The sequence below is a fragment of the Anopheles coustani genome, chromosome 3, assembly GCF_943734705.1.
Source record: "Anopheles coustani chromosome 3, idAnoCousDA_361_x.2, whole genome shotgun sequence".
NCBI classification, from domain to species: domain Eukaryota; kingdom Metazoa; phylum Arthropoda; class Insecta; order Diptera; family Culicidae; genus Anopheles; species Anopheles coustani.
Genome location: NC_071288.1, coordinates 9106778 through 9132472, shown reverse-complemented (window position 1 = coordinate 9132472; position 25695 = coordinate 9106778). Strand labels below are relative to the sequence as shown.

The 25695-nt window shown below is 46.8% G+C and overlaps 4 protein-coding genes across 4 annotated transcripts; 2 read left to right on the top strand and 2 right to left on the bottom strand.

The window, feature by feature from the left end:
• Positions 1-2009: 2009 nt before the first annotated feature.
• LOC131258444 (rRNA methyltransferase 3, mitochondrial) lies at positions 2010-3614 on the bottom strand. The gene is made up of 3 exons (XM_058259764.1): positions 2846-3614; positions 2319-2757; positions 2010-2222 (listed from the first exon to the last, which is right to left on the bottom strand). Exons 1-3 carry the CDS (start codon positions 3570-3572, stop codon positions 2057-2059), a joined length of 1332 nt encoding a protein of 443 aa, XP_058115747.1. The 5' UTR covers positions 3573-3614; the 3' UTR covers positions 2010-2056.
• A 2166-nt stretch (positions 3615-5780) lies between these two features.
• LOC131260025 (PDF receptor) lies at positions 5781-12245 on the top strand. Its single transcript, XM_058261677.1, has 11 exons — positions 5781-5922; positions 6007-6114; positions 7983-8143; positions 8428-8531; positions 9493-9652; positions 10142-10362; positions 10432-10501; positions 10570-10839; positions 10914-11059; positions 11152-11383; positions 11445-12245. The coding sequence occupies exons 1-10, from the start codon at positions 5781-5783 to the stop codon at positions 11354-11356; spliced, it is 1587 nt and encodes a 528-aa protein (XP_058117660.1). The 3' UTR covers positions 11357-11383; positions 11445-12245.
• A 142-nt stretch (positions 12246-12387) lies between these two features.
• On the bottom strand, positions 12388-14814 carry LOC131260024 (aldehyde dehydrogenase, mitochondrial). The gene is made up of 5 exons (XM_058261676.1): positions 14702-14814; positions 14338-14486; positions 14121-14269; positions 13955-14051; positions 12388-13886 (listed from the first exon to the last, which is right to left on the bottom strand). The coding sequence occupies exons 2-5, from the start codon at positions 14452-14454 to the stop codon at positions 12693-12695; spliced, it is 1557 nt and encodes a 518-aa protein (XP_058117659.1). The 5' UTR covers positions 14455-14486; positions 14702-14814; the 3' UTR covers positions 12388-12692.
• A 349-nt stretch (positions 14815-15163) lies between these two features.
• Positions 15164-18532, top strand: LOC131271328 (DNA topoisomerase 3-beta). Its single transcript, XM_058272722.1, has 8 exons — positions 15164-15353; positions 15441-16188; positions 16260-16388; positions 16448-16519; positions 16590-17184; positions 17257-17914; positions 17987-18114; positions 18212-18532. The coding sequence occupies exons 1-8, from the start codon at positions 15263-15265 to the stop codon at positions 18362-18364; spliced, it is 2574 nt and encodes an 857-aa protein (XP_058128705.1). The 5' UTR covers positions 15164-15262; the 3' UTR covers positions 18365-18532.
• The last annotated feature ends 7163 nt before the right edge of the window (positions 18533-25695 follow it).

Below are 25695 nucleotides of genomic sequence, written 5' to 3'. Positions count from 1 at the left end.
GAAAAACGGCCCTACACATTCCCTTTCCGGCGAAATGGTTTGCATTTGTAGATGGGTCTTTAACATAAGGCCGCAACCAAACAGCTCTGCTGCGTTTGTCCGCATTATTTTATTGTAGGCAGTATTATTACTTTTTTAAGAGTACGTTTGATTTTCATTGTTCTGTACCGATGGTTCAACAATTCGTTTAATGAAACCATCACGGTTTGATTGATTCATCACATAGCGTGTGGAATTTGAAGCATTCCATGGTAGTTAAATCGTGCAGCAAATACTTAACGGTTCCTTTGTCCATTTGTTAACATGCTCCACGCTTGGTGTTACCCATGAACATATCAATAAAAGGTTTACAACCCAAAACGAACGAAACGAGCCCAGTTTTCGTGTAACCTTTCGGTTTTTATCGCAATGCGCGAATAAAATGCCAATCCGTCCACAGGCCAAGGCAAGCAGATACGCGAAGAATAATATAGTTGGCGTCTTTCCCGTCGACGTGCGGCTCTCTGCGGGCGAATCATTTGAATTGTTAATCATATTTACCATCTTAGCAACTCGTTCATTTCCTTCCATCGCTACCGCGCCGCTACGTATTGCACCGGGTCCCCATTTCCACCGGGCGCTAGAACCGATCCTAGGTAATCGACGGTATTAAATTACTTCCAACGAGCAGCTCCTCTCGGGAAGAGTAACAACGGAGCTGCTCGGCTCATCGGCCTCTCGCCGGGTCTTGATAATAGCAAATTAGCGGAAAATGTTCTTCCCCCAACAACTTCCTAGTCGTCGGTGGTGTAGCCTGCGAGTCATACGCAGAAAAGGCTCTCCAGTCGGCGCACCGTGCGTCCCCGGTGGAAACACTGAACATCCTACTTGCCTTTTGAGCTACCTCCGACACGACCGCAAACATGGCCGCACGGCAGACATGGCGTGCGCTAGGTGGGCTTTGTTTTCGTTTCTGCTTTAAAAAATCAACATTATCGGGGTAGTATCGAAAAGGGTTCGCTGGAAAGCGCGGTGAAAACAGAGCCCCGAAAAGGGCACGGTATCATAAGCAGAAATTAAGTTGGATGTACAAAATTTGCGCCAAAACAAGTCGGCGGGGGTTGTTCGAAGTCTATCCAATCAAACATTAATGGATCTACGGTGCCGCCGTAGTACGTTGCTAAATTAGTTACGGGAATAAAGAATAATCATCCAAGTTGGCCTTAACCATAGATTAATGCTTTGCATTTATATTCGCTTTCTTTTCTGTGCGCTGCATACCACTGGACTCGTAGACGAAAAGGAACCGAGTTTAGTTGGAGTAACGAAAATTGGATTAGGCAGTCTTCTCAAGGATGTTCACCATTCCCGTATAAAACAGTTAATAAAGGGCGCCTCGATCGAAACGCCCCAATTCTTCATCGATGGACAGCGCGAAGGATAACAAAAACATTCTCCTTTTTATCATAACATCCAACGGAAAGCATTCCAATGTTAAATGATTATATCCAGAAACATTGTTGTAGTGAATCAAAATACCGTTCATTGAAAACAACAGAATCTTACCGTTTAAAAAACTGCTATAGAAATTGAAAAAAAACCGGATTGAAATATTCCATTGTTTACAAATTAAAAATTCTAAACATCATGGAATGAAAAATTGGTTCATGTCAATTAACTTAACTTTCAATTAATTAAAAGTTAATTCATCGCTTTTCTATTGAATTTGTGACTGGGGAATTTAATTAAATGAAACAACTGCTCACCCATCAGGATCAATACTGTTTATAGTTTTCTGTTCCATTATGTACAGCTCTAATAAGTTTTACGACCCTAGTTAGATAAAAATTTAACTGGAATTAATATAAACATATAATTCAAGTTACCGAAATTGTGTTTTAGAGTTTTTTAATGAATATCGAAAAAGGAAAACAAAACGAATATTTCCTAACAGCTAAAATATTACAATAATCCTTAATTCAAATTTGTGATTTGTTCACTAACCACCCAATGACATACGTAATGGTTACTTGCTTCACTTTTTTATTCTAATGAACTAACATATTTCACAGCATCATTATGTTTCCTCCATCGCCAAAAGTGATCGCCTCATTTGGTAGAGAATAATACTCAATGCCGATGCCGTATTAAGGCTTTCCACTCCATTCGCCAACGGAATGTGTGCCAAGAACTTTCGATCGGGCAGTTGCCCATCGGTCGCCTGCGTGAGCTGATGGACCAGTCTAGGGGAGATAAAAGAGAAAGACAGGAATCATTATCCACTGCGTACTGCTTTTGCTCACCCCCCTCATCCCTCCCCCAAACCCGAAGCCACATACTTTCTTATGTCGTCGCTGACGCCGTACGTCTCACCGCCAATTACCAGCACCACATGGTCAGCACTTCCGTAATCGATGCGGTCGTAATGACGCCACAGGAACCCTTCACGCTCATCGTTCTTCCTCTTGTTGTCAGCTATCACAAACATCGAGCTGGTACGAGTGTGCTCGGGCAACTGGTACAACTCCTTCGGCCCATAGATGGGTACGCGAAAGTGTGCCCCGGCCCCACCACGCAAGCACTTAAGATCCCACGGGTGGGCGCAGCCCTTCAGCAGGACAATCTCCTGGGCGGACACAGCCGCACAGCTCCGTATCACACTGCCCAGATTGTTTGGCTCGCGTATGTTGTCGCAAACCACCGTGAGCGGAAGTCGCTTGCTACCGGCAGCATTCCGAGCGATCACATCGGCCAGGTTGGGTGGTTCGGCAAAGATACCTACGGGGAGAAGTGACACACAAACGTTGAAAATCAATTATCAGATAGTTCAAGTACTTGGTCATAGGACGAAGCAGGTCAACGTTACCTATTAACCCCGGGCTGGTAGTCAACGAAGACCATTCCATCATAGTCTGGCGCGTGACAAGAAAATACGGACAATCTTTCGGTTTCGGTTTCATCCGCAAGTCGGCGAGCAGCCTCAGATCGCTCGTTACGACCGCTTCCAAGTGCAAACCGGCGGCACAGCCATCCATTATCAATCGCCTTCCCTCCAGCACCAACCGTTTCTCCCGCTCACGATATTTCCGCGAGCCAATCAGCGCCATCAGATCACGGTACCGGTCATCGTTCGACTGTAGAATGGTGTAGCGTAATTTCAACACCTTGTCGTACCGCTCCTCCGACTCGCACGGGTCCTGGTAGCGATGCTGCAATATCTGTAGCGTATCCTTCTCAATGGCGGTCTTCTTATGGGTCGGCTTGGGCGGTTGCTTTTTACGTTCGCCCCCATCATCGGCCCTTCGCGCCAACTTTGTACGCGGTACATCTTTCAACAGCTCGGCTAATTTCAGATTCGGTACGTTCTTACGGTTATCCAGCAGCTCGTCTTCGGCCGCAAGCTCATCGGCCGGACCGATGGCCAATTTCTCCGGTGCCGGCTGTTCGAGCGAACGGCTTCCGCGTGGTGCTAGCAATTCCGGTGATAACTTTTGCTGTGCAAATGGAACCACACTGAAGCGTCTGTAAAATTGTAGCACCGAGGGTCCGCTTCTTCTAGCGCAAATGCGTATCACTTCCATCGTCCGGAACATTGTACTTTTCACTACGAAAATGGCACTCCGGTGCGGCACGAATCGTCCGCAGCGAATGTAAACAAACGAATGTACGCCGCTCTCGAGTCGAAGTGTTGCACGTGCGTATTAACTGTCAAAAACATATGGTGTCTGTCGGTTGGTGCGTTGTTTTGGTTTTTCGAAACCAGTCAAAATGCTTTTCGATGATCATTGATATTTACTCGTTATGTTTGTAATGAAAATGTTAAACAAATTGTGTAAACAGAATCACAACTCTATATAGGATTGATTTCAGCAGAAATTCAGTAGCTAACTTGACTGTCTCATTGATTGTAGCCAGAACAAGTAAAATAGAAAACAAATGACCACGTGTTCCGTCCGTTGGGAAATGCTAAACAAAATTACGTAGCAAGGAAATTTGGATACATTACATGTATCATTTTTTTCCACAAAAGCTGGTAATTGAAAAAAACATAATTACGTATTATTTGTGTAGCTTTGTTGTTAAGGGAGCCAAACGGCAACTTGCTTGTTATTGGCTGAATACATTTGAATTACTTATTAACATGACCCAATTCCCGCCTGACTTGAGAAACCATGCATGTATTTATTTCTTTTCGTAAATTAATGATGGATTTATTCAGACGAACGTTGTCCTCCTCCACTGAATATTTCGCGCGAGTCTGTTCACATTGGCTGCAAAATGGCTACGCACTTTCATGATTGCTTTAAGCTGCTCATCCTGCTGCTGATGCTCATCGATAATCAATAGTGAAGGCCCTATGCCGGAAAGACGATACTTAACACAACGCTATCGAGTACTTACGTCTAGATCCCATGGTTAATGAGCTTTTTACGGTGGATACCGCTGACAATGGCATTTCGCGTTCAATGAGCTGCTGCTGGCATGAATGAAAGGTAGCGGGCATGAATGAATTTTTAAATTGCTTTTCCCGGAACTACAGAACGGAAAAATTTCCTTGTAAAGGCAAGCATATCTTGAATTGTATGAATGAAAGCACAATGTTCTTTTCATTTTGATAGTGTTTCCAAACACAATTGTTAGTTGAATTTTGAATTTAGTTTATAATAGTAGAAGTAGTTGAAGAATAATTTTGTTGTTTAACCAAACTTGAAGCAGAATTAAACCACATGCTAGTGGCTAGGACAGCACCAGAAGGAACTTCAAACCACATTCGAACCATCAGACGTTGAAACTATTGATTTAAGATGCCCTTTTCTTTTCTTCCCGTGCTTCGTTACGCGTTCCTCTGTTTGCTCGCTCCTCTAAGCCGACCCCCGCTCGGAATTCGATTGTGATGACTCGCTCCACCAGCGGGGGAGCATAATAGCAACTGTTGATGACACTTGAAATAATACTTCAAAAAGTCCTGATTTTGCAGTTTCCTCTTCTCGTGGACGCTCCAAGGAGGTTTCATTATCCTCTTCATAATGTTATTCATCATCCGCGCGTTTCCAGCGTCGTGCCTGGTAGAGCAAAATGGGTCGGGAGGACATTGCGGGTGGACGAGGGAATTTTTCGTTTCCGCTTATTGTCCGCTTCACTGGAGTAAGTATCACCGAGCCGAAGTCATTCCGGAGGCCGTACGGGCGTTCCTCGTAGTAGACTAAGCTCTCCTTGTGCGGAGAGGACTCTCCGCACTGGCACTGGAGGTTATTCGCCATTTTGTGCCACGCTCCTTGAAGCGATGGCAGGCAACTTTCACTGCCAGTGATATCAGTGGGAAAGACTACCATAGGCAAACGATGTGCCAGCTTAGCCTGCCAACGAACGGAGCGTTATTTTCCCATCACGGCCATGCCAACGTGCTGCACTGATGCAAACCACAAAATGTGCACTCCAGGCCGCTTCCTAAGCACACTCTGGGGAAGTTAGCTGAAGTATTAAAACCATTATTTTATTTTTTTTTTTATTTTTCACCACACAGGAGCGGACGAACCCTGGACGATCGCGGAAGGGAAAGAAAATCGCCCGAAATACGCCCATCGGGAATACCTTAACTCGCTCGGCCCGTACAACACCGAGCTGCAAATCCGCTCGACCACTCGGAAGTGACCTTGCACCGACCGCTTTCGGTCACCGCACACACCCATCGGCCAACCATCGGCGTGCAGTTGACCGTGGCGGCTGCGGTCGGAATCGAACCAGCCCAACCTCGTCGTGCCACCGTGTCCCGGCCGAACCCGCAGGAGATATGGTCCGCCATGGTGTCGACAATCGGTGGCCCTTCTACTGTCGCCGCTACTGCGACCACGGTTGGCGCAACTGATGCGACCCAGCTGTTCATCAACACCACGCTTGACTCATGTGCCCTTAAGTATGAAGAGTTCGTTATACCGACTACAGGTAGGTCCAGATGGGCACTTGGGCACTTGGGGACACCGAAACCTCTTAAAGCGAATCTAACGCTATTCTTTTCTTTCGCTCCAGTTCCTTACTGCAATTGGACGTGGGACAGCATACTGTGCTGGCCACCGACGCCAGCCAACTTGACAATAAGACAGCGATGCCCTCCAGCACACGGAATCGATACCTCAAGTAAGTGGTGCCTCGGAAATCTGGGAAGGACTTGCTTGAAATACGAATGAAAAATAGAATTCAGACGAAAGTATTACATAGCTGGCAGGGGCGCAAGAAAATTCTGCGCTTTTTCTCGAATCCCTCCGAACCAAGTCGAACTCCATGTCAACCCATCGGGGGTGTTGGCACTGTTTACCCAAGCGAGGGCGAGAGCACAATGTGCACGTTAAGTACATTAATCCCCGCATTCATGCCGTTTATTTGCGAATTTGTGGCCTTTTTTCCGTTGGTTGGGTTCTTATTAAAAAGTGATCCTTTTTTCACCGCCGCTTGCCACCGAATCATTTCCCGTTTTGGGGGGATGGAAGGAGTTTCTGGTACATGCCGTAAACATGCCGTCATTGGGAATGTACATAAGCGCCGAAGAAAACAACATACACCGCACGAAAGGAAGGCAAGCTGTGGTGGGGACAGCAAAAGGATATTTGGTTATAAAAAGCTTGCCCGGAGTAACCAACGTTCAGTGCGTGCCACCTGCCTCCCTGTTTGTCAACCTCCGTAAGATGGCCGCCGCCGCCGGGGGGTTTCCACCGGTTGAGGACGTTGATTTGCAATCGCATAAAAATCGCGACTAGGTCAAAGCAAGATCCGTCCGCGAATTCGGCGAAGCAACCATTTTCCACCCGGGTTTTTTTTTCTCTCGATTTCCCTGTGATTCTATAACCATTTTGTTTGCCCGTGCTTAGAGAAACGTACAGCGGAAGGATGTACGAATAATAAACCCTCCCTCGTTTCGCTTCAACCCTTTTTTGAGTATATTTATTACGGGGCTGCATCTGTCTTAGTGGAGCCAACCCGAGCACCCACTTATCCGCCGCAGATAATACCGTTGCGTAACCAGCGCCGTTCCAACCTGTTGCTCGGTCCTACCCCCCACTCGTCCCTTGCACCTGCTGCAAGGGTGATTGTCAACCTCCACACATGTTCGGTACACTCGTTCGGTGGTTCGGATCCCGTGTTGCGCAACGGTACAGAGCCAGAGATCCGTTCCGGCTTCTCCCGAACCTTCCGGTGGTATTGTACCGACGCTTTCTGCAGGACCTTACCGGTTCGTCCTAGCCTTATCAAATTTCCAGCCCCACGCGTGTCTCGTGTTTCGTTCCGAACATTCCCCCGACCAGGATAATGATCTAACGAACCGTTATCGATTGAAGCGGAAGTTAATCTGTCGGTACCTCAGTTCTCTCGCACCAACCGGGAATGGAATCGTATAACTTATAGTCCGTGCAGACATAACGGTTACGCTAATTGTGCCTTTACGTAAGCCGGTTGTGGGCCGCAACCTCATGAGCTGCGGTTGCTAACCATTTCTTTTCGAAGTTTGGATTGCGTTTCTCATAACCCGGTCGGGTCGGGGAGAATATATTCATTACGGTTTGTGTTTCCCAAAATTGACCACAATTTAATTATGCCTCAATTCGACTGCAACTACCAACCGAGCGTTCGGTACAAAATCTAACAATTAAAACTTACTAAAAAAGGAATTACCACAGTGAAAACTTTTCCGACTTTTCCGGGCACACCTGTTGCATTCACTCCGACCGATTTCAACGTCCACACCAACGACTCACGCACACACACACATACACATCAAACAGGATTGGGAGGCTCCCTTTGAAGCTCCTTCCACCGGCATGCGAATAAAGTTTGTGAGACAATAATGCCACCAAGTTCCAAGCTTCCACCCGGAAGAGGAGGGGGCTAGTAGTACTAGGATTTCTTCTGGGACTGAAACGATGGTTTCCCTCCAACGATGCTCAAAGCGCATTGTACAATCGACTTTCCCTTCCCAACGGATTCATCCGATTTTCCTCGTCCCATTGCAGAGTTCGCCGAACGACGATGCAGCGCCGAGGGCCAGTGGGAGGGCAAACCGGGCTCCCCGGCGACCCTCGTCGGATGGACCAACTATACGCCCTGTTACAGCCCGGAAGTTATACAACTGTTTAGGAAACTGTACGCCGGCGGCAGCGACGACGACGCGAATGTACGCGACAACTGCATCCGCTTCATGTTGTATCACCATGCCTTCACGTCCTTCATCCTTTTGTTTTTTTGTTTTGCTCGTCGAGCCCGCTTTCGTCTAGTCTGACGCACATTTCGCGCTGACAAGCGCTGACGTTGGTGGCGAAAGGGGGCCAACGAAAATTACACCCTCTCATCACCCTACTGCCCTTGCACAGGGTCGCGAAAATTAGTTTTTCCCAAAACAAATAAATCTCCTCTGCTCCGGTTCCCGCCGGGGTTTTCTTCACTTCTCTTTCCCCGCAGATCAAAATCGACATAGCCGAACGGACGCGCACGCTGGAAACGGTTGGATTTAGTCTTTCACTCGTAGCGTTAATAATTTCATTGATAATATTTTGCAAGTTTAGGTAAGTACCAACACCGCCATTTCCCAGGCACGCCTCCGAGCGTCGAAACTTCTCATACCAAGGACGCCTCAGTTTCGGTAACGAAGTTAGGACAAAATCGCTCAATCCTTGCTAGGACACTGGTTCTTCTATCTCGGTGTATAAATAGCTGGTCGATGTTGAAGACACTTAATTAAATTACGTCCATACGTGTGACAGCCTGCTGGAATAACTAATGCACGACTTCATAGGCAGATCCTTGCTTGCCTTCACTTTCGCTCCAATCTCAGCTCGGTTCGATTGGCCGTTAGTTCAATTACATTGATGAAGAAAACGCCAGTGTTCAATTGGTTGTTACTTATGAATATTGGATGTTCTATTAGATTAAGCGCGGCGGTTGTTTAATTCTCGTTGTTTGGAGAGTATCGAAACATAGAAGATCTTCACATGACCCTCATTTTCGTGTGACATACAGAGGACACTCTTGTATTTATAGGCACGAAAGAGAAAGTTAAGCTGGCTTCTAATTGTGTGTGGTTAAAGGTTTCATTTATGAGATATGTCCTTGAAGCGTGCATTGAAACGTAGATCTAAAGATCGTTTAAGCACGCGTTACAAAATCTATAAAATTTAAACATGATGGCATAAGACAAATCAGACTTACATCAAGTAACCACTCTTTCCTGTCCTTGATTTTAACTGGTTGCCATTTTTACCCTTCTCTATGGTCTGAAACTTAAAAGATCTATTTAAGAGCAGCATTTTGTCTATTCCTTTTCTCATCTTAAACATTGATGTTAACACACCAGATGAAAAAAAAATTATATCATGAGTTTTCATAGTGATTTGTCCAAAAGAGAAGAAAGATATTTTAAAAACTTCACTGACCCATATCTCCTTAAATGACTTTATATTCATGTTGTTACTATTTAACCTGATATTTTACTTACCCTTTTCCGTACCAATCTCACCATTTTCTCAGGGGTTTACGTAACAACCGGACGAGAATACATAAAAATCTATTCGTTGCCATGGTGATACAGGTGGTGATCCGCCTGACATTGTACATCGACCAAGCGATCATACGCAGCGGCGGCAAAAAGTTTGGTAACGAAAGCTCCCGACAAGGAATCGATAACACTGTAAGCAAACGTTCGCAATAAAAATTATTTTCATAATTGTACCGAACGCGTGGGGCAAAAAAAGCATCCCAAAATCGAGCGTGTACACGTGTGCTGAGAAGACGGTGCTGCCGGATCATTCGAGTCAATGGGATGTAACATGGCCACGTTTTCCGCCCCCGCGCCACGCTTCGTTTGTGAAGCGAAACTCGCCAAACACTCGAAAACCCGACGTGCAGAAATGGCTGAGACATGTGCAATCTAAGGCTGACATCTTTTCCCCGGCTCACACGTGTACGTCTTTCGTTTGATTTTGGAGGAGCTTACTGAGGTTTTTTTTTCTTGCGTTGCCTCCGTCGCCTTCTTGATCCTTGTGCTATGCAAATTTACCATAGTCACAAGTTCCGAACGGAACGGAAGAGATCAAATAGAATTATTCCGTATTCTCCGGGTTCTGAATTGATCCGCACGCTGATGTTCCCAACCGGTTTCCGCGCCATCCGTCCACAGCCATTCCTCTGCGAAGCCTCGTACGTGCTGCTCGAGTACGCCAGGACCTGCATGTTTATGTGGATGTTTATAGAGGGACTATATTTACACAACGTAGTGACGGTGACGGTATTCCAGGGAAGGTTTCCACATACGCTTTACGCCGTCGTGGGCTGGGGTGGACCGGTCGTGCTGACCGTCATCTGGGCCATCACAACCGCGCAGTACATCCGGCAGCAGAAGTAAGTACCCCATCCGGACCGGAAGGACGTTTGCTTTCCAACTGTTCAATTTGGTCCTCCTTTCTGTAGATGCTGGTGGGGATACAACTTGACGCCTTATTACTGGATTTTGGAAGGTCCAAGACTAGCAGTAGTCGTGGTAGGTGTTCTCCAAATGCCCTCTCCGAAAGATTACTATTGTTTCGCTCATTCTCGCTCTCGTTGTAGTTGAATTTTATATTTTTACTAAATATTATAAGGGTCCTGATCGTTAAGCTGCGCCAGAGCCACACTAGCGATGTCGAGCAGGTCCGTAAGGCGGTCCGGGCGGCAGTTGTCCTCGTGCCACTGCTTGGAATCACCAACATACTTAACATGACCCAGGCACCACTCGATAAGACGGCGCTCGAGTTTGCCATCTGGTCGTACGTGACGCACTTCCTTACCTCTTTCCAGGGGTTCTTCATCGCGCTGCTCTACTGCTTCCTGAATGGCGAGGTAAGACGAACTACCGAGGTGTCCCCGGCGGTATTTACTACATGGTCTGCCCTGTTTCTTCCGCCGCCTTTAAGGTCCGCACGGCGCTGATGAAGAGTATAAGCGTGTATCTGTCGCTGCGTGGTCACCACGATTGGGCGATTCGTAGGCAGTCGCTCTTTTCCGCCGGCTATCCGACGGTTCCGGCCAACGAGGCACCAAACGCTGGAGAATCTAATCGGTAGGACACAAAAACACCACCCCATCCGAACGTGGGATTCATCCGGTTAGTTTATCCGGAAGTGACTTCATTTATCCTTTTCCCCATACCAGAAACACCAACCGTAATGCGACCATCAACAACAACCTCCTAGCCAGTGCCACCAATCACACCGCCAACGGGGGCGCGGCCAACGCGGCGAATGGCCGGTCCGGAGCCGGCTGGTTCCGCCGTTGCTTTGTAGTACAAAAAAATGCCAACCCGTCCGCCCCGGAGCCGGCACCGCCTGAGTCAGTTGTATTTGATATTTCCGATTAGCGAGCTGCTCCCACCCGTTCTGTTGAAGTGCGTTTTATGTTTTACTTTTCTGTTTTCTCCTAGTTCTGACTTTATTTGTCTCCTCCAGGTGAACTGACGGTATTTCTGTTTATGTGTTCTTTTGGAATCTGGTCCTATTTTCATCCAACACTTCTTAAGTTCAACCTGTCGATTGTATTTTATTTTCGTCGCTCTACTAAACTTACTCTAGTCTAGTACCCCGTTGTTCTCAAAACAAATCTCTCATGTCCTTTGCAGAACCAGCGTGTGATGGCGCCCTTACCGGAACCACGGGGTGCGCCCGTTCGCACTCGCAGCACATTAATCCAAGAGACTCTATAAGAAAACCGTAAAGCTTTACCTGCATGACCGAGCGTCACCAGGAACCGGAAACTGCTATCAGGGTAGCAAGCGCACCAATCGATTACATTACACTACCTAGCGGGCATGCAGCGGGATGCATGTCAATGTAGGAAAAGATTAAACTATAAAACGATTTTACAAACGGAGAAAACATATGCACTCGCATTGCAGCTGCATTGACAACGGCGTGACAATTTGTTCCGAAAAGCAGACCTACTTTTTAAGCCCCGTTCGGGCGGGAAGAATGCACAAAACACACAAGAATCAAATTATTTCGAACGTACGAACCAGTTACGATATACAGACTCCGCGCACCGGCGAGGTTTAAATGCTTGTTACTGGCCCATTTGATGCCCATTATATACACATTACAACAGAAGGATATACATACACAAAGTAAATATTTTATGATAACAGAACCGGAGAGAGGGGTTGCCTCTCGCAGGTGGAACACTATGTCGATTGTTTTTTGTCGATTTCGTATCTGTTATAGCTAGGGTAAGAGGGACATACCCGCAGTGCCAGGCAGGTGGAGACAGCGAAGAAATCTTTCAACCAAACGGACTCAAACTACACAAATCTCCTCCCTCGGTCCTAGGAGCGGACGGAACACACCTTAGATTGATTTATGTGTAAGAATTGAAAACAAAACCTTTAATCGAATGAATAAATGCAATGTTGTCTGTTTTTGTACTTAAATCTGATGCTAATCTATTATTTTCGAACCGTTTAAACTATGTCTCGAAAAGGCTAGAATGTATGTATGACGTAGATAACTTTATTTAAAACCCCATTTAAGGCCCAAAGAGAGGTATAAAAAACTTCGACCTGCGTACAGTTTAACCACTGTGTGATGTTTCATTTGATGAAAATCTATTGGTTCAAGTAATTGTTTTTTGTGCGTTTTTAACGCTACTCAAGAGTAGCTTTCAGTACCATATCGCGTTTCATTTGTTCCAAGAGTGATGCAAATTTAAGAATTCTTCACTGGAATCCGGGTGATCACGCTCTTCACCTCCGTGTACGCCTGCAGTCCGTATTCTCCATTCTCGCGACCATGGCCCGACATCTTGTACCCACCGAAAGGAGCCTGTGCCGACAGCACGTTGTACGTGTTGACCCAAACCGTACCGGCACGCAGTCCCTGCACCAGGTAGTTTACCTTGTCGATGTCCTTGGAGAAAACGGCCGCCGCCAGTCCATAGTCGGTCGCGTTGGCTCGCTCGATTACTTCGTCGAGCGACTTGAAGCGGATCAGCTGCTGGACGGGGCCAAAAATCTCCTCCCGCGCGATGGTCATATCGTCCTGCACGTCAGCGAACACCGTCGGCTGGATGAAGTAACCCGGCATGTCGTCAACCTTGCTGCCTCCCGCCACCAATCGGGCACCCTGCTTCTTACCGGTATCGATAAGACCGAGGATTTTGTCGTACTGCTCCCGATCCACCTGCGGGCCGTGCTCCGTGGTCAAATCGAACGGATTGCCCACTGTCCGCTTCTTCGCCCGCTCGGCACTACGCTCGACGAACTCGTCGTAGATTTTGTCCTCGATGAACGTGCGCGATCCGGCACAGCAGCACTGGCCCATGTTGAAGAACAGCCCAAAGTGGGACGTCTCTACGGCGTGCTTCATGTCCGAATCGGACAGGATAATGTTCGGGCTCTTGCCGCCCAGCTCGAGGGTGGTTCGCTTCAGATTGCCCAGTCCGGAGCCCTGTTGAATCTTCTTGCCAACCTCCGTGGAGCCAGTGAACGCCACCTTGTCCACGTCCGGATGGTCAACGAGGGCTGCACCGGCATCGCCGTACCCGGGCACCACGTTAACCACGCCCGGCGGAAAACCGGCTTCCTTCGTCAGTTGGGCCAAGTAGAGAGCGGTCAGACTAGTCTGTTCGGCCGGCTTCAGGATGATGGTGTTACCGGTTGCGAGCGCTGGTCCGAACTTCCAGGCCGCCATCAGGATGGGGAAGTTCCAGGGAATGATCTGTCCGCAGACACCCACCGGTTCGTGGCGCGTGTACACGAAGAATTCCCCATCCATTGGGATCACCTTGCCGTGGTTCTTGTCGGCCCAGCCGGCATAGTACCGGAGGTTGCTGATGGCCATTGGGACATCGGCATTGTACGACATGAAATAAGGCTTACCATTGTCCAACGTTTCCAAGCTCTAAATTGTGAGGGGAAAAAGCACCATTTATAAAACTTCTATAAAAAAAAAAGTAAGAGCCCACATACCGCCAGATAAACACGATCGCGTTCCATCAAATCAGCTAGGCGGTACAAAAGCCGACCGCGGTTCGAGGCATCCATACGACGCCACGGAGATCCGAGACTAGAAGCAAATTCGTAGATAAGAATCACTATCTTCTCTTCGTCCTCTCCACAACAGTCGTCTCCTTACCGGAAGGCATCCCGGGCGGCGACAACGGCCTGATCGATGTCCGCCTTCGTTCCCTGCTGAATTTCGGCAATCACCTTCTCGTTGGTCGGATTGATCGTGGGGAACGTTTTACCACTCGAACTTTTGTGCCACTCATTGTTGATGAAAATCTAACGATAAGAACCGGGCCATTAGGAAATTGTTTAAACCACAGCAAAACTCCCGCCCCTTGACCTACTCCAGTGTAGAGGATTTCCGGCGAGGACTTCGGTGCCGGAATGGAGTAGTTTCTCGCACCGAGACCGGCGGCCGAGAACGCCCGGCAAACGCTGGCGGATTTTACCAAACGGAACATGGCGGAACAGGTGCGGGATGCAAAACGTAAATCTGCAAGTAACGAAGGCAAATTTACTACTGACACATAAGATACGGACACTGTGAAAGGCGTTCCCTCCTCGTAACACTGTAACCTTTGCTAATGAGCGATAAGAATATCCGTATCGGATTATTGTTTTGTTCACCCGGTCTTTGAAAGCGGTGCGCAATGCAATGATTGTGTCGCACCAAATGATCCGGAAAGATAGTGCTAAGATAATGGTTACCTCTGGAAAAAAAATCCTTTTTACGACCACCGAAGTAATTAAAATACAGAACAAGTCCCGCGATTAATCAAAAACACAGTCAAACCGAGCGATAAATGCAAATGACTGAATTCGAAGAATGCTGATAATATTTAGACTGCTAAGCACGTCCGCGAATGTCGCAGGAACTGACAGCAGCGTTGCCTAAAAGACCAAAATATTTGCAAAGGATTCGTCACATCCCAGACAAATTTAAATTAACAACAGATGGTTATAATTTATGATGATTTGAAAAAAAATTGATATTTCTCTATTGTTCATTTAATATACGCACAAAAAGGTAAAACAATAACCGTGAAATTAACCCTGCATTTCATCTAGATCAGTTTGACAGCTCAAAGTGAGCCGAGTTAGCCCTTTGCGTCAAACAAATGCAATCTGTCAAATAAAAAAGGTGACGACCAAAACGCCGAAACCATTATTTATACCGCACAACTCGATTTTTGCGGCTGTTTTAACTTACAATTGTAGTACAAAACCAAGTATTCAAACGCAAAAGTATCCACCCAACAATCATCCACGATGAAAGTGGCACTTATGGTGGCGGAGAAGCCGTCGCTCGCCGCATCGCTGGCGAACATTTTGAGCAATGGGAAGTGTTCGGTACGAAAAGGTACGATGGCGTTATTGTTTAACGTTTTGTGCAGGATTTATTTACCCATCGTTTCCATTCATGTTCTCCACTCATTCTCCTCCTAAGGTTCTAATAATGCCTGCTCAGTACACGAATGGGTGGGCCAGTTTAAAGGCGAAGTGACGCGCTTCAAGATGACATCCGTTTGCGGCCACATCATGGGGCTGGAGTTTGTGGGCAAGTACAACTCGTGGGACCGTGTCGATCCGGCGGAACTGTTTGCTTGTCCGACGGAAAAGAAAGAGTCCACGCCCAACCTCCGGATGCCCTACTTCCTGTCGCAGGAAGCTCGCGGTTGCGACTATCTCATCCTATGGCTCGATTGCGACAAGGAGGGTGAAAACATTTGCTTCGAGGTGATGGCGGCCGTATCCGGCTCGATCCACAACGTATCTTCCAACCGCGTCACCTACCGCGCAAAGTTCTCCGCCATCACGGAGAAGGACATCAAGTATGCGATGGATAACCTTATCCATCCGAACGAAAACGAAGCCAAGTCCGTCGATGCCAGACAGGAGCTGGACTTGCGCATCGGTTGCGCATTTACGCGGTTTCAAACGCGATTCTTCCAGGGCAAGTACGCCGATCTCGACTCGTCCCTCATATCGTACGGTCCGTGCCAGACGCCAACCCTTGGCTTTTGTGTGCAGCGTCACGACGAGATACAAACGTTCAAACCGGAGACGTTCTGGTACGTACAGGTGGCGGTGGGCGAGAATCCGGAGGTGAAGCTCGAATGGCACCGAGTAAGGGTGTTTGAAAAGGAGATCGCCTGCATATACCTAAACAAGGTCAAGGAACACAAAGAAGCTGTGTAAGTATGTCGACAAAATAAACCAATTCGTTGCACAAGGACTAACTGGCTTTAACGGGGATTTTTTTCAGTGTGGAAGCGGTCACTTCAAAGGAACAGGCTCGTACACGCCCACAGGCACTCAATACGGTCGAACTGATGCGAGCGGCAAGCTCTGGATTAGGCATCGGTCCACACACCGCAATGCAGATAGCGGAAAAGTATGCGGCACTCTTCTGGACCCCGAATTGGAATTAACTCATTTATCTGTTGTTTTTAGACTCTACACACGCGGATATATAAGCTACCCCCGAACGGAAACAACTCAATATCCTGCAAATTTTGATCTGAAGTAATGATGTCTTTAAACTTTGAGTCCTTAATACATTTTCAATTGCTGGGCATTCCTTTCTTTTTTCCAGTGGAGTCGTACGACTTCTACAACCTTCCAATGAGTTTGGCGAGGAGGCGAAAGCAATCGCCCGTGATATGAACAATCCGCGGAAGGGCAATGACGCCGGTGACCATCCTCCCATCACGCCGATGAAGCTGGCCTTCCGCAACGAGTTGGAAAGCGACAGCTGGCGAGTGTACGATTACATCTGTCGACATTTTCTCGGTACCATCTCGCGTGACCTCAAGTATCGGTCGCACACGACCAAGTTCCGCATCGGTGGGGAACTGTTTACGGCCACCACCAGCGCACTGATCGATCCGGGTTTCACGAAGGTAATGACGTGGCAAAGCTTCGGAAAGAACGAACTCGGCCACCAGTATACGGTGGGGGACAAGGTGAAGATTAACGATATTCGGCTGGTGGAAAGTCAAACCGGTCCGCCGGACTATCTGACCGAGTCCGAGCTGATTACGCTGATGGAAAAACATGGCATCGGGACGGATGCGTCGATTCCGGTGCATATAAACAATATCTGCCAGCGAAATTATGTCGCCATCGGGGGTGGACGTACCCTCACTCCGACCAATCTTGGAATTGTGCTTGTGCATGGGTATCAAAAGGTAGTTGCAGTACTTTACCCAAAGAAACCTTCCCGACGAATGGGTCTATATTATACCCCTTTTTATTTACAGATCGACCCCGAGCTTGTACTCCCAACGATGCGCTCCGCTCTGGAACAACAGCTGAATCTCATCGCGCACGGTTCCGCCGACTACCGGTTGGTGTTAAAACACGCGGTCGAGATTTTCCGCCTCAAGTTCCTCTACTTTGTGCAGAACATCAGCAACATGGACATGCTGTTCGAAGCGACCTTCTCGTCGCTCTGCTCGTCCGGCAAGTCGCTGTCCCGGTGCGGCAAGTGCCGCCGCTACATGAAGTACATCCAGTCGAAACCGGCCCGGCTGCATTGTTCGACGTGCGATGAAACGTACACCCTGCCGGTGAAGGGTATCATACGGGTGTACCGGGAGCTCAAGTGTCCGTTGGATGATTTCGAGCTGGTCGCATGGACGAACGGTGCGAAGGGTAAATCGTTCCCGCTCTGCCCGTACTGCTACAACCATCCGCCATTCAGGGACATGCCGAAGAACTCCGGCTGCAACAGCTGTCCCCATCCAACCTGTGCCCACTCGCTCTCGACGCTGGGCGTTTCGAGCTGCTTCGAGTGTGACCGGGGTGTGCTGGTACTCGACTGCACGATGGCACCGAAAACGTGGCGTTTGGTCTGCAACGGGCTGTGCGATGTCATCATTAGTTGTTTCGACGACGCACTGAAGGTTACGGTAGAAGGTAATTTTCATCCACAAATCAAACTGCGTATCGCTTGCGTACGGTTAACAAAACACTTTTCTCCCTTTCCAGCCGACTCGTGTGAGGAATGTGGAGCTCAACAGGTGACCGCCATCTATAAGCAGGAGAAAACACCCTTCCAGGGCGGTGTTACCGAGAAGAAGGGTTGCCTCTTCTGTTTCGCCGATTTCGTTCCTTTGGTAAGTGAATCCGCTATCGTATCCCGCCTTGGGATCCCTTTAACACCGCTTTATACATCCCCTCTTTGTCTGTTTTGTTTTTCCTCTCCCCGGTCAGGTGGAAAAGCACAAAGCTGTCGAAATGCGTCGCAATCAAGCCGGTGGCCGTGGGCGTGGACGAGGGTTCCGCGGCCGGGGAGGTAAAGGAGGCCGTGGGCGTAACAAACAGCCTAAGGACAAGATGGCTCAGCTGGCCGCCTATTTCGTATAGGGGGATCGCAACACCCAGGTACACAACCGAAGCATTCACTCGTGAGCGACAAACGAACGACTACTGCATTTCCACTCAATCAATCCCTTTATGTATGAAATCGTATTGAAAACGTGATTTTTGAAATCACACTACTTCAATAAATTTTTTGTCATTTGACTTTCAGTAGATTAACGTTCCTTTTTAGATTCAGCGCGAGCAAACGATTGTCAGATATCCAGAAATGGGTTTAGCACAACCCAATTTATTTTGTTTTGTGGTCACTTTCCTGTAGTGTAAAAAAGGTTTTCTCATGACTACCATTTATGATAATTCAGGGACGTTGTTGAAATACTTTATATTTACTTAATTTATGCGCTTTCTAACAATCAACACTGTTTTAACTTTAAATTCGTCAGATTCTTGATCCAATTCTTCGCATATGGTTTCCATATTGTACTTTTGTTTTCCTATTACAAAATGTGTCTACCCTACTCATCGACATCGCAGTAAAATGGTTGTATAAATTACTTGTATTGAGGAAATTTTTGCATCAATTAAAAATTATAATCTTCCGCTTATACCCTGAGAATAGGTTCTTTTATAACTGTAGCAACACTTTAAGCTTCTATCGTCGAAAAGTTTCCATTCACAGCTCCCCACAACCGTTCGGTCATGAGCGCCGGTGGCATCGATATGGATGAAAGTTGATCCAATGGGGCACTGAAGAAGAATATAAGCCGCGAGATATCGACTATCTGCTGATTGAAGATTGCTTCCGTATCGCGCTGGCTCAAGTACAGCCGTTTACCGTCGTGTACCGGCTGTTGGGCACGTTTGTCTGGGCCATTTCGCACAATGTCACCGGAAAGCAGCACAGGGCGTGTGGTGTCACAGATGGTCGTGGTGCGATTTCGCACGGCACTTTTCTTCGCCGCGCAGAGGACGAAATTTTTCGTCGGCATCGTCCATTCCAGCGCCTCGAGCAGAACACGCGTGTTCACAAAAGTTGCATCATCGACAAAGAGGAAATATCGCGCTCTTTTAACCGTCCCGCGCCGATTGATTCGAGCCAACCAGCCACTGATGTTGTGTTTTTTCACGTGTTCATTGGCTACCAACACAAATCTATGATCCAAACGGAAGTCCTCTCGGGCCCAGGTATGTCGAATGATTTTTCGCATCTCGTAATTCGTTTTCATCGATCGTATGACGATCGTTAGCAGTGGTACGTGAGACGCTGGCACGTGGGTATGCTGGGACGTACCTTCCTGCACTCTCAAAGTGTGAAATTCCTCCAACCGAGCTCTATTTTCGCCATTGATTCGATCGTCGAAACTATGCAACAGCTCTACCGACCCGATCAGAATGAGGGACAGTGTCGTGATCACGACCACTACGCAGAACAACGTGAACCTTTCGAACCACCCCATTGCCGAGGAGCTCTCCACAGTATCCACAACGAACCTCGCTCGCGCACGACTATTGTCATTGGCTTGCGTTGTTCGTAATCCGCGCGGGACTTTCGTTTCGCGCGTACGGCGCTCGACTAATTCAGCCGGAACATGCGGACGGTTTGTATGTGATTCGAATGTTAAATCGACCCTCCCCGAGGAGAGGGCGTTTGTGAGCGCACGTGGACGGATCGAAAAGGGACAGATACAAACGAACAGCAGAGGGAAGGGAATGGCCAGAGATTATCAAACATATGCTTATCGCTGTGAACAATGCCAATCTCTAGCAATTATCCAATATAAGTACAACAAACCCTACTGATTAATGATCTGTCCATCGTTTATGGATCCCCGAGCGAAGTGATAGGTGGGGATTGTTAGGCTCTCCATATGTCTGGACTGCGACGCGCATGTGTGTTTTTTTATGAATCAGTTGAGGTGAGGTCAATTGGTAAATCCTGAACCGGAAGAATTTTGAACTTGCCAGCTGATCGTTCGACTACGGGTTGTAATACTTTTGTTTTTCCCCTGCTATTGTTATTGTCGTATAACGATGTATATAAAATGTCTTAATGAAAAAAAGCCTTAGCTAATGATTTATATCATGAATTGAAACTTCGTTAACTTCCGCAAGGTTCAGGTTACACTAATGAGCAACCCAAAACCATTCTGGCTATCTATTTGTAACAGATTAAAAATCCTAAATATATGTTTGAAATTGCAAGTGGCTCTAAATTGAACACAACCGCCTTGAAAACATTTAACAAAACGATCAATTTTTTAAAAAAGTTTGAGTTCAAAAAGTTCAGGTGCAATTTTTATGTCCATGTAACTAAGTTCAGGAGCTAGGTTTTATCGACACTTGCCGTGAATGGTTGATTCTCTAATTTTCGGTAAAGAATTGAAAAAATGTTGCTAACACTTATTGTCGTTAAAATATCCTTCATTTATGCGATAGATTTTCCATTCCGATAATAAAAGTTGTTTGCTTGCTAATAAAACAGTAAAAAAATTGCTGTTGTAGCTATTTCATCAACTTGTGGCCAAAGCGCTTACAGCTTCGTTCAAGTAACCTTGGTTGGATGGTAAATATTTTGATTTCCTGACAACTCCGTTTTCAGTTTTATTTCATTCAGTCGTTAAGTGATCGCCGTGGCGCGTAGACGTTCGGATGTGACTTTCGTGTAGCCCCGTTCGCAGTTCGTGTGCACGCCTTAAAATAAATGCCGGGCGCGTTTCATCCGAGCATAAATATCTAGTGAAGGTGAGTGTGCTTGTGCCGAATTGGTGGTGACAAATGTGATTTTAACGTTCCTAGTGCGGCCTCGCGGCGTCGCGGATAAGCTTTCTTTTTGGCTGTGTGCGCTTTACTTTTCCACTTGTCTGCCGTCGCATGTTCCTCGCATGTTTTCCGTTCCCTCACCCACCTACCTCCGCTCCGGGCTAGTCAGCGGGAGTCCGGAGGGCAGGTTTTTGAATCTCTCGTGCGGTGCATTACCTGAGAAAGTGATAGAGAGATGGGGAGAATGTTGCTGGATGCGGCGGGCGATTGAGTCGTAAGGAAAAGGGGGTGCCTTTTTCCTGCTCCCCTCTCCCGGCCCCACCCTGAAGATACAACGGATGCATCATCCGGCAATGCATTGTTTTGTGTGCGTGTGTACGTGAGGAGTTTTTGTGACGAAATGCATAAACAAACAACGAGCATTGTAGAAAAGTTGTACAAGTGCACATTTCGCTGCCGTTGTTTCGTGCACAAAATTAAGAGAAAGAAATGGTGACCGAAAACTGATCGCGTAAAAGGTGTTGATCTTTCAACCACGTTGTTTTTAGCCCCCCCGTATTCAACGTCACCCAGCGTGCAGTGTCCATCATATAACAACTTGAGAACATCCTGCATCCCCCATGTAGGAAAATGGGGTAAAAAAGTTTCAACAAAACCTGCCTCACCCTAAAGAAGACAAAAAAAATGGTAGGTGTAAGATCAGTCTGGTTCTCCATATTCCACTTCCAGAATCAGCCAGAGTAAATTAAACTTCGCCTTTTCCACATCTTCGCACTTCTCTTGGTTCGCGCCCCAACGATCGGTGTTGTTGTTGTTTTGTGCTTTGTTCCTTTACTTTTTTCTCCTTCTCTCGCTGGTTTTTTTTATCATTGCATCGTTGTCCATTCCGGTTTTAAAACAACGCAACAACAAGAACCACACCGTCACTAACACCAGCCAAGCACAGCGCGAACAACAACAACAAAGCGAAAAGGGAAAAAAGATAAACGAAAGAAAAATCTCCGTCGAAGATCGCGCTAAGTTGCATCGAAAAGTAAGCATAAGAAGACGAAGGCGCACGGGAGGTCTAAAAACGGATGAAAAACAAAGCAAACGCAAGTGAGTGTTTATGAGGACCACACGAAAGGGGTCTGTGTCTTAAGGGAGAACTGCAAGGAAGACGTGGACGATCAACAGCGAGAAAAATGGGGAGTAGCAAACCACAGGAATGAACCGAATGAACGTACCGCTGGAGAAGATGAAACAGGGCCAAAAGAGGGGGTTTGGTAGGAGCAGGGGGTGGCAAACTGCTGCGATGGAGACCCCGAGATGAACCTTCTTCATCCTCCCACCACCCCCTTCCAGCGAGCTAAGACGCGCAAAGAACCGAATCCAGGTGATGAAGAAAGCATAAAAAATCATCACAAAACCAGTTTCTTTTGCGTTCCTTTATTACCTTCTCGCTGCTCGTTCCTTCTCCGGTGCTGGGCATTTGATCATGTGTGTGCTGGAGCCCACCTCGGACCCACCGCCGCCACCCTGTCGTGGTGTGTGTGTGTGTGTGTGTGTACATGTGGGGTGTGTTGGAACATGATCGCGCCAGATCGCACCCCGGGGCATCCAACCAACAAACACGTTTGGGCATGTTCTTTTCTCGTTAGTAAAATCGCCATTTTTCTTCTTCTCGCTAATGAGTTGATCGCTCCGATCGATCCTGAATCTGCACCCTCCCATCACAATCTCCAGCCCGTTAAATCCCTGTTTATACTTTTTTTGGGTTTATTCCTGCATCGAGCTTTTAACCCGAACACATTTAAAATAACCCTCAACAACGTTCTACTAACATAGAATCCTCGCATTTTTGTTTTATTTTGTTTCTGTCAAAAATCGTTCCCAAATATGATAACTGATTTTATAGCTGCGATCGGAGTTTTCACATAAATCATGCAGGAACAGCACATAACAGAACGAAATATCAATTTGTTATCTAGAAATAATGTTTGCACTGCATTCATCGACTTGTAGTTGATGATAAGCACGATTGAAAATTCGCCCGATTTTGCATCGGTCTACTTCAATCGTGGATTATCATCCGCTCGAGCAATGCTGCTGCATTCGCTTCTTATGCTTCGCAGCCGATCTCACCGAGGCGTTTTCGTTACGCGTTGGTCTAAATCTTCTAAAAATAAGAATCAAATTCTCGTGGAAATGCATGGCCCAATGAGGCCGTGTGTTACTGGTTTTGTGTGTGTGTATCCTTTTTTTTCTCTACACAACTCGTTACATCCAGACAGAGCACACGAAGATTGGTGCCGCGACACATTAGTGGTCCGGATCCGTCGCGCCATCCGCCCGTTCCGGGATGGCGGCACAGCGGGGAATAGAACCCCTAAAACCACTGCTCCGACCCAACGGACCAACCGGTTTTCCCTCGCGGAACGCGTCTCCAAAAGCAGCACTCGCGTGCATCGAACAGGCGGCAACAATGAAGGTAGTGAAAAGGAGGGCACATAAATAGCTAGCCAGAGGGACAGAGAGAAAGAGGCGTCTGTTCAGCAGGAAAGTGGGCTTGAGGTGGGGAAGGTAGGAAATAGTGCAACTTTTGCACACAACAATCCAATCTCCCCAGCATATCGGGCGAGATTGGAACACAATCACCTCGCGCCGTTCAATGGGGAGTGTTTGCGTCCCCAACACCGCCTGGGGCGCCAAATGCTGGGCCACGGCGGGAGAAAGTGCGTGGCGAAATGCGTTCGCACCACCACTAACTCTCGGTGTGTCAGACAGACCCCATCGATGTTGTGTTGTTTGGTTTTTTTCCCCCCATACTCCCCACTTTTGCACCACAATTAGGACGTGTCAGCGCGAGAAGAGATTTCGCATCTCCTCTGGATCCACCTCCACCTTCCTTTCCTTTGGGTGGACGTGTGAGTGGTTTTTGCGATCTTCATCGATGTCGGTCTGTCCGTTCGCTGTCAACCGCTTGTAGGAGCGTTTGCCACCACTCGCCTCCCTGGGGGCAAAACCTTTCTCATTTGCTTCCTGTCCTGTGAAAGTAAATGCACTTTAAAAAGCAAAGTTAAAACATCCATTTCCAATTTGGTTGTGCTAATTTCAATGACGGTTTATAGTTTTGAAGACTGCAGCCCATCTTCAACCGATCACAGGAATTTGACATACAATGTCCAGGCATTTTATGAATGAGACAAGAATATGTAACGGAACTTTATGTTAAACAGGATATGCTTTGTCCCACCGAAAGGATCTGGTCAAGGACGAAAGTTAATTTATTGCAGTCCAGTTTTCTTTTCCAAAAGAATTGACATTCTGTTTCGCATATCAGCTTTTTTTTATATATTGTTTGTGTCAGCTGAAAATTTAAGTTCAACACTATTGTACCGTTCATTTGTTAACGATTAAAAAAAAAATGAAAAATTTTCCGAATATCGAAAAAAAACAATGTACAATAGTTGATGGTTGGCTCTGGCTACAAGTGCTTACCAAACAAAATCAATTTATCCCGCAATATACGTTTATATCCCTTCAATTCCCACATAAACTTTTTCTTTCTCTGAAACATACGTTTAAAATTTGTTTTTATTTTGATGGCAGTCGAATGCCAATGCGCAACTTTTCGTAGTTGAGTAAGTTTATGCTTTCTTCCCGTTTATCTTCTCACGTAGAAACAAACAAGTTATAACTACTTTCTCCCATAGTGCAGCATAAGAGAGCACACAGATAGTTTTTCCTGTTCTTAAAACCGGAACGAAAATGATCAATACGGAAAAATTGCCAAAACATTGTAAAGCTGGGGCAGAATGAGCTGTCTGATTGGTCGCTGATTGGGGGTGTTAAAATCAATCACGGTCAATTGAGCAACCATCGAACCATTGGAAAAGCCCCGTTGGTTTCGCAACTTCTTCATCTTGTTTCTAAAATAGACTCGAAGGATGTTTTGTCTCGAACCACGAGAACTGAACCACGTTGTATTACGATGGGTCCTCAACAAACATTTAATTTGAAATCAATAGAAATAAGTTGAATATGAACCATAATGCTGTTATTGAATGAAACATTTTACCAGATCCGACCAATGTTGCTGAGTACGAAACAAAGCAGTGCCGGTAAGTACACAGTAGCAAACTGGATCGGCCGGATATGCTTCATTATCGGCGGAGCCAATGCACGCCAAATCGTTAAACTGGTTATCGATAATAATAGAATACATCAACATTGGACGGAAGGATGAGCAGGGGCTTGGATGAAGAAAACCAGTTTACAGCAAAACGAACCTCAAGCAGGAAGGGCCGCTAAAATGGCTGCAGCTTGCATAAATTGTAGCATAATCTCCACTTTACTTACACCATAACCGCACCCTTCCCATCTTACTCTCCGCGTATGAGGATCGATTGATTTCATAATTAGTGGTATTATTCGTCTCTTGCCTTTGGCTTACTGTATCTCAACAGCATGGCCCTAAAATTGTCTGAATGGAAGGTTTTGTAAGAGAAATATAACGCATTACAACCAGCGCTTAGAGATGTATAATATTTTGCTGCCATCAATGCCGATCAATTTAGTATGAGTTTAAATTGGATCCCAATGTCGTATCAATTGAAGGGTGTTTCATACACGAA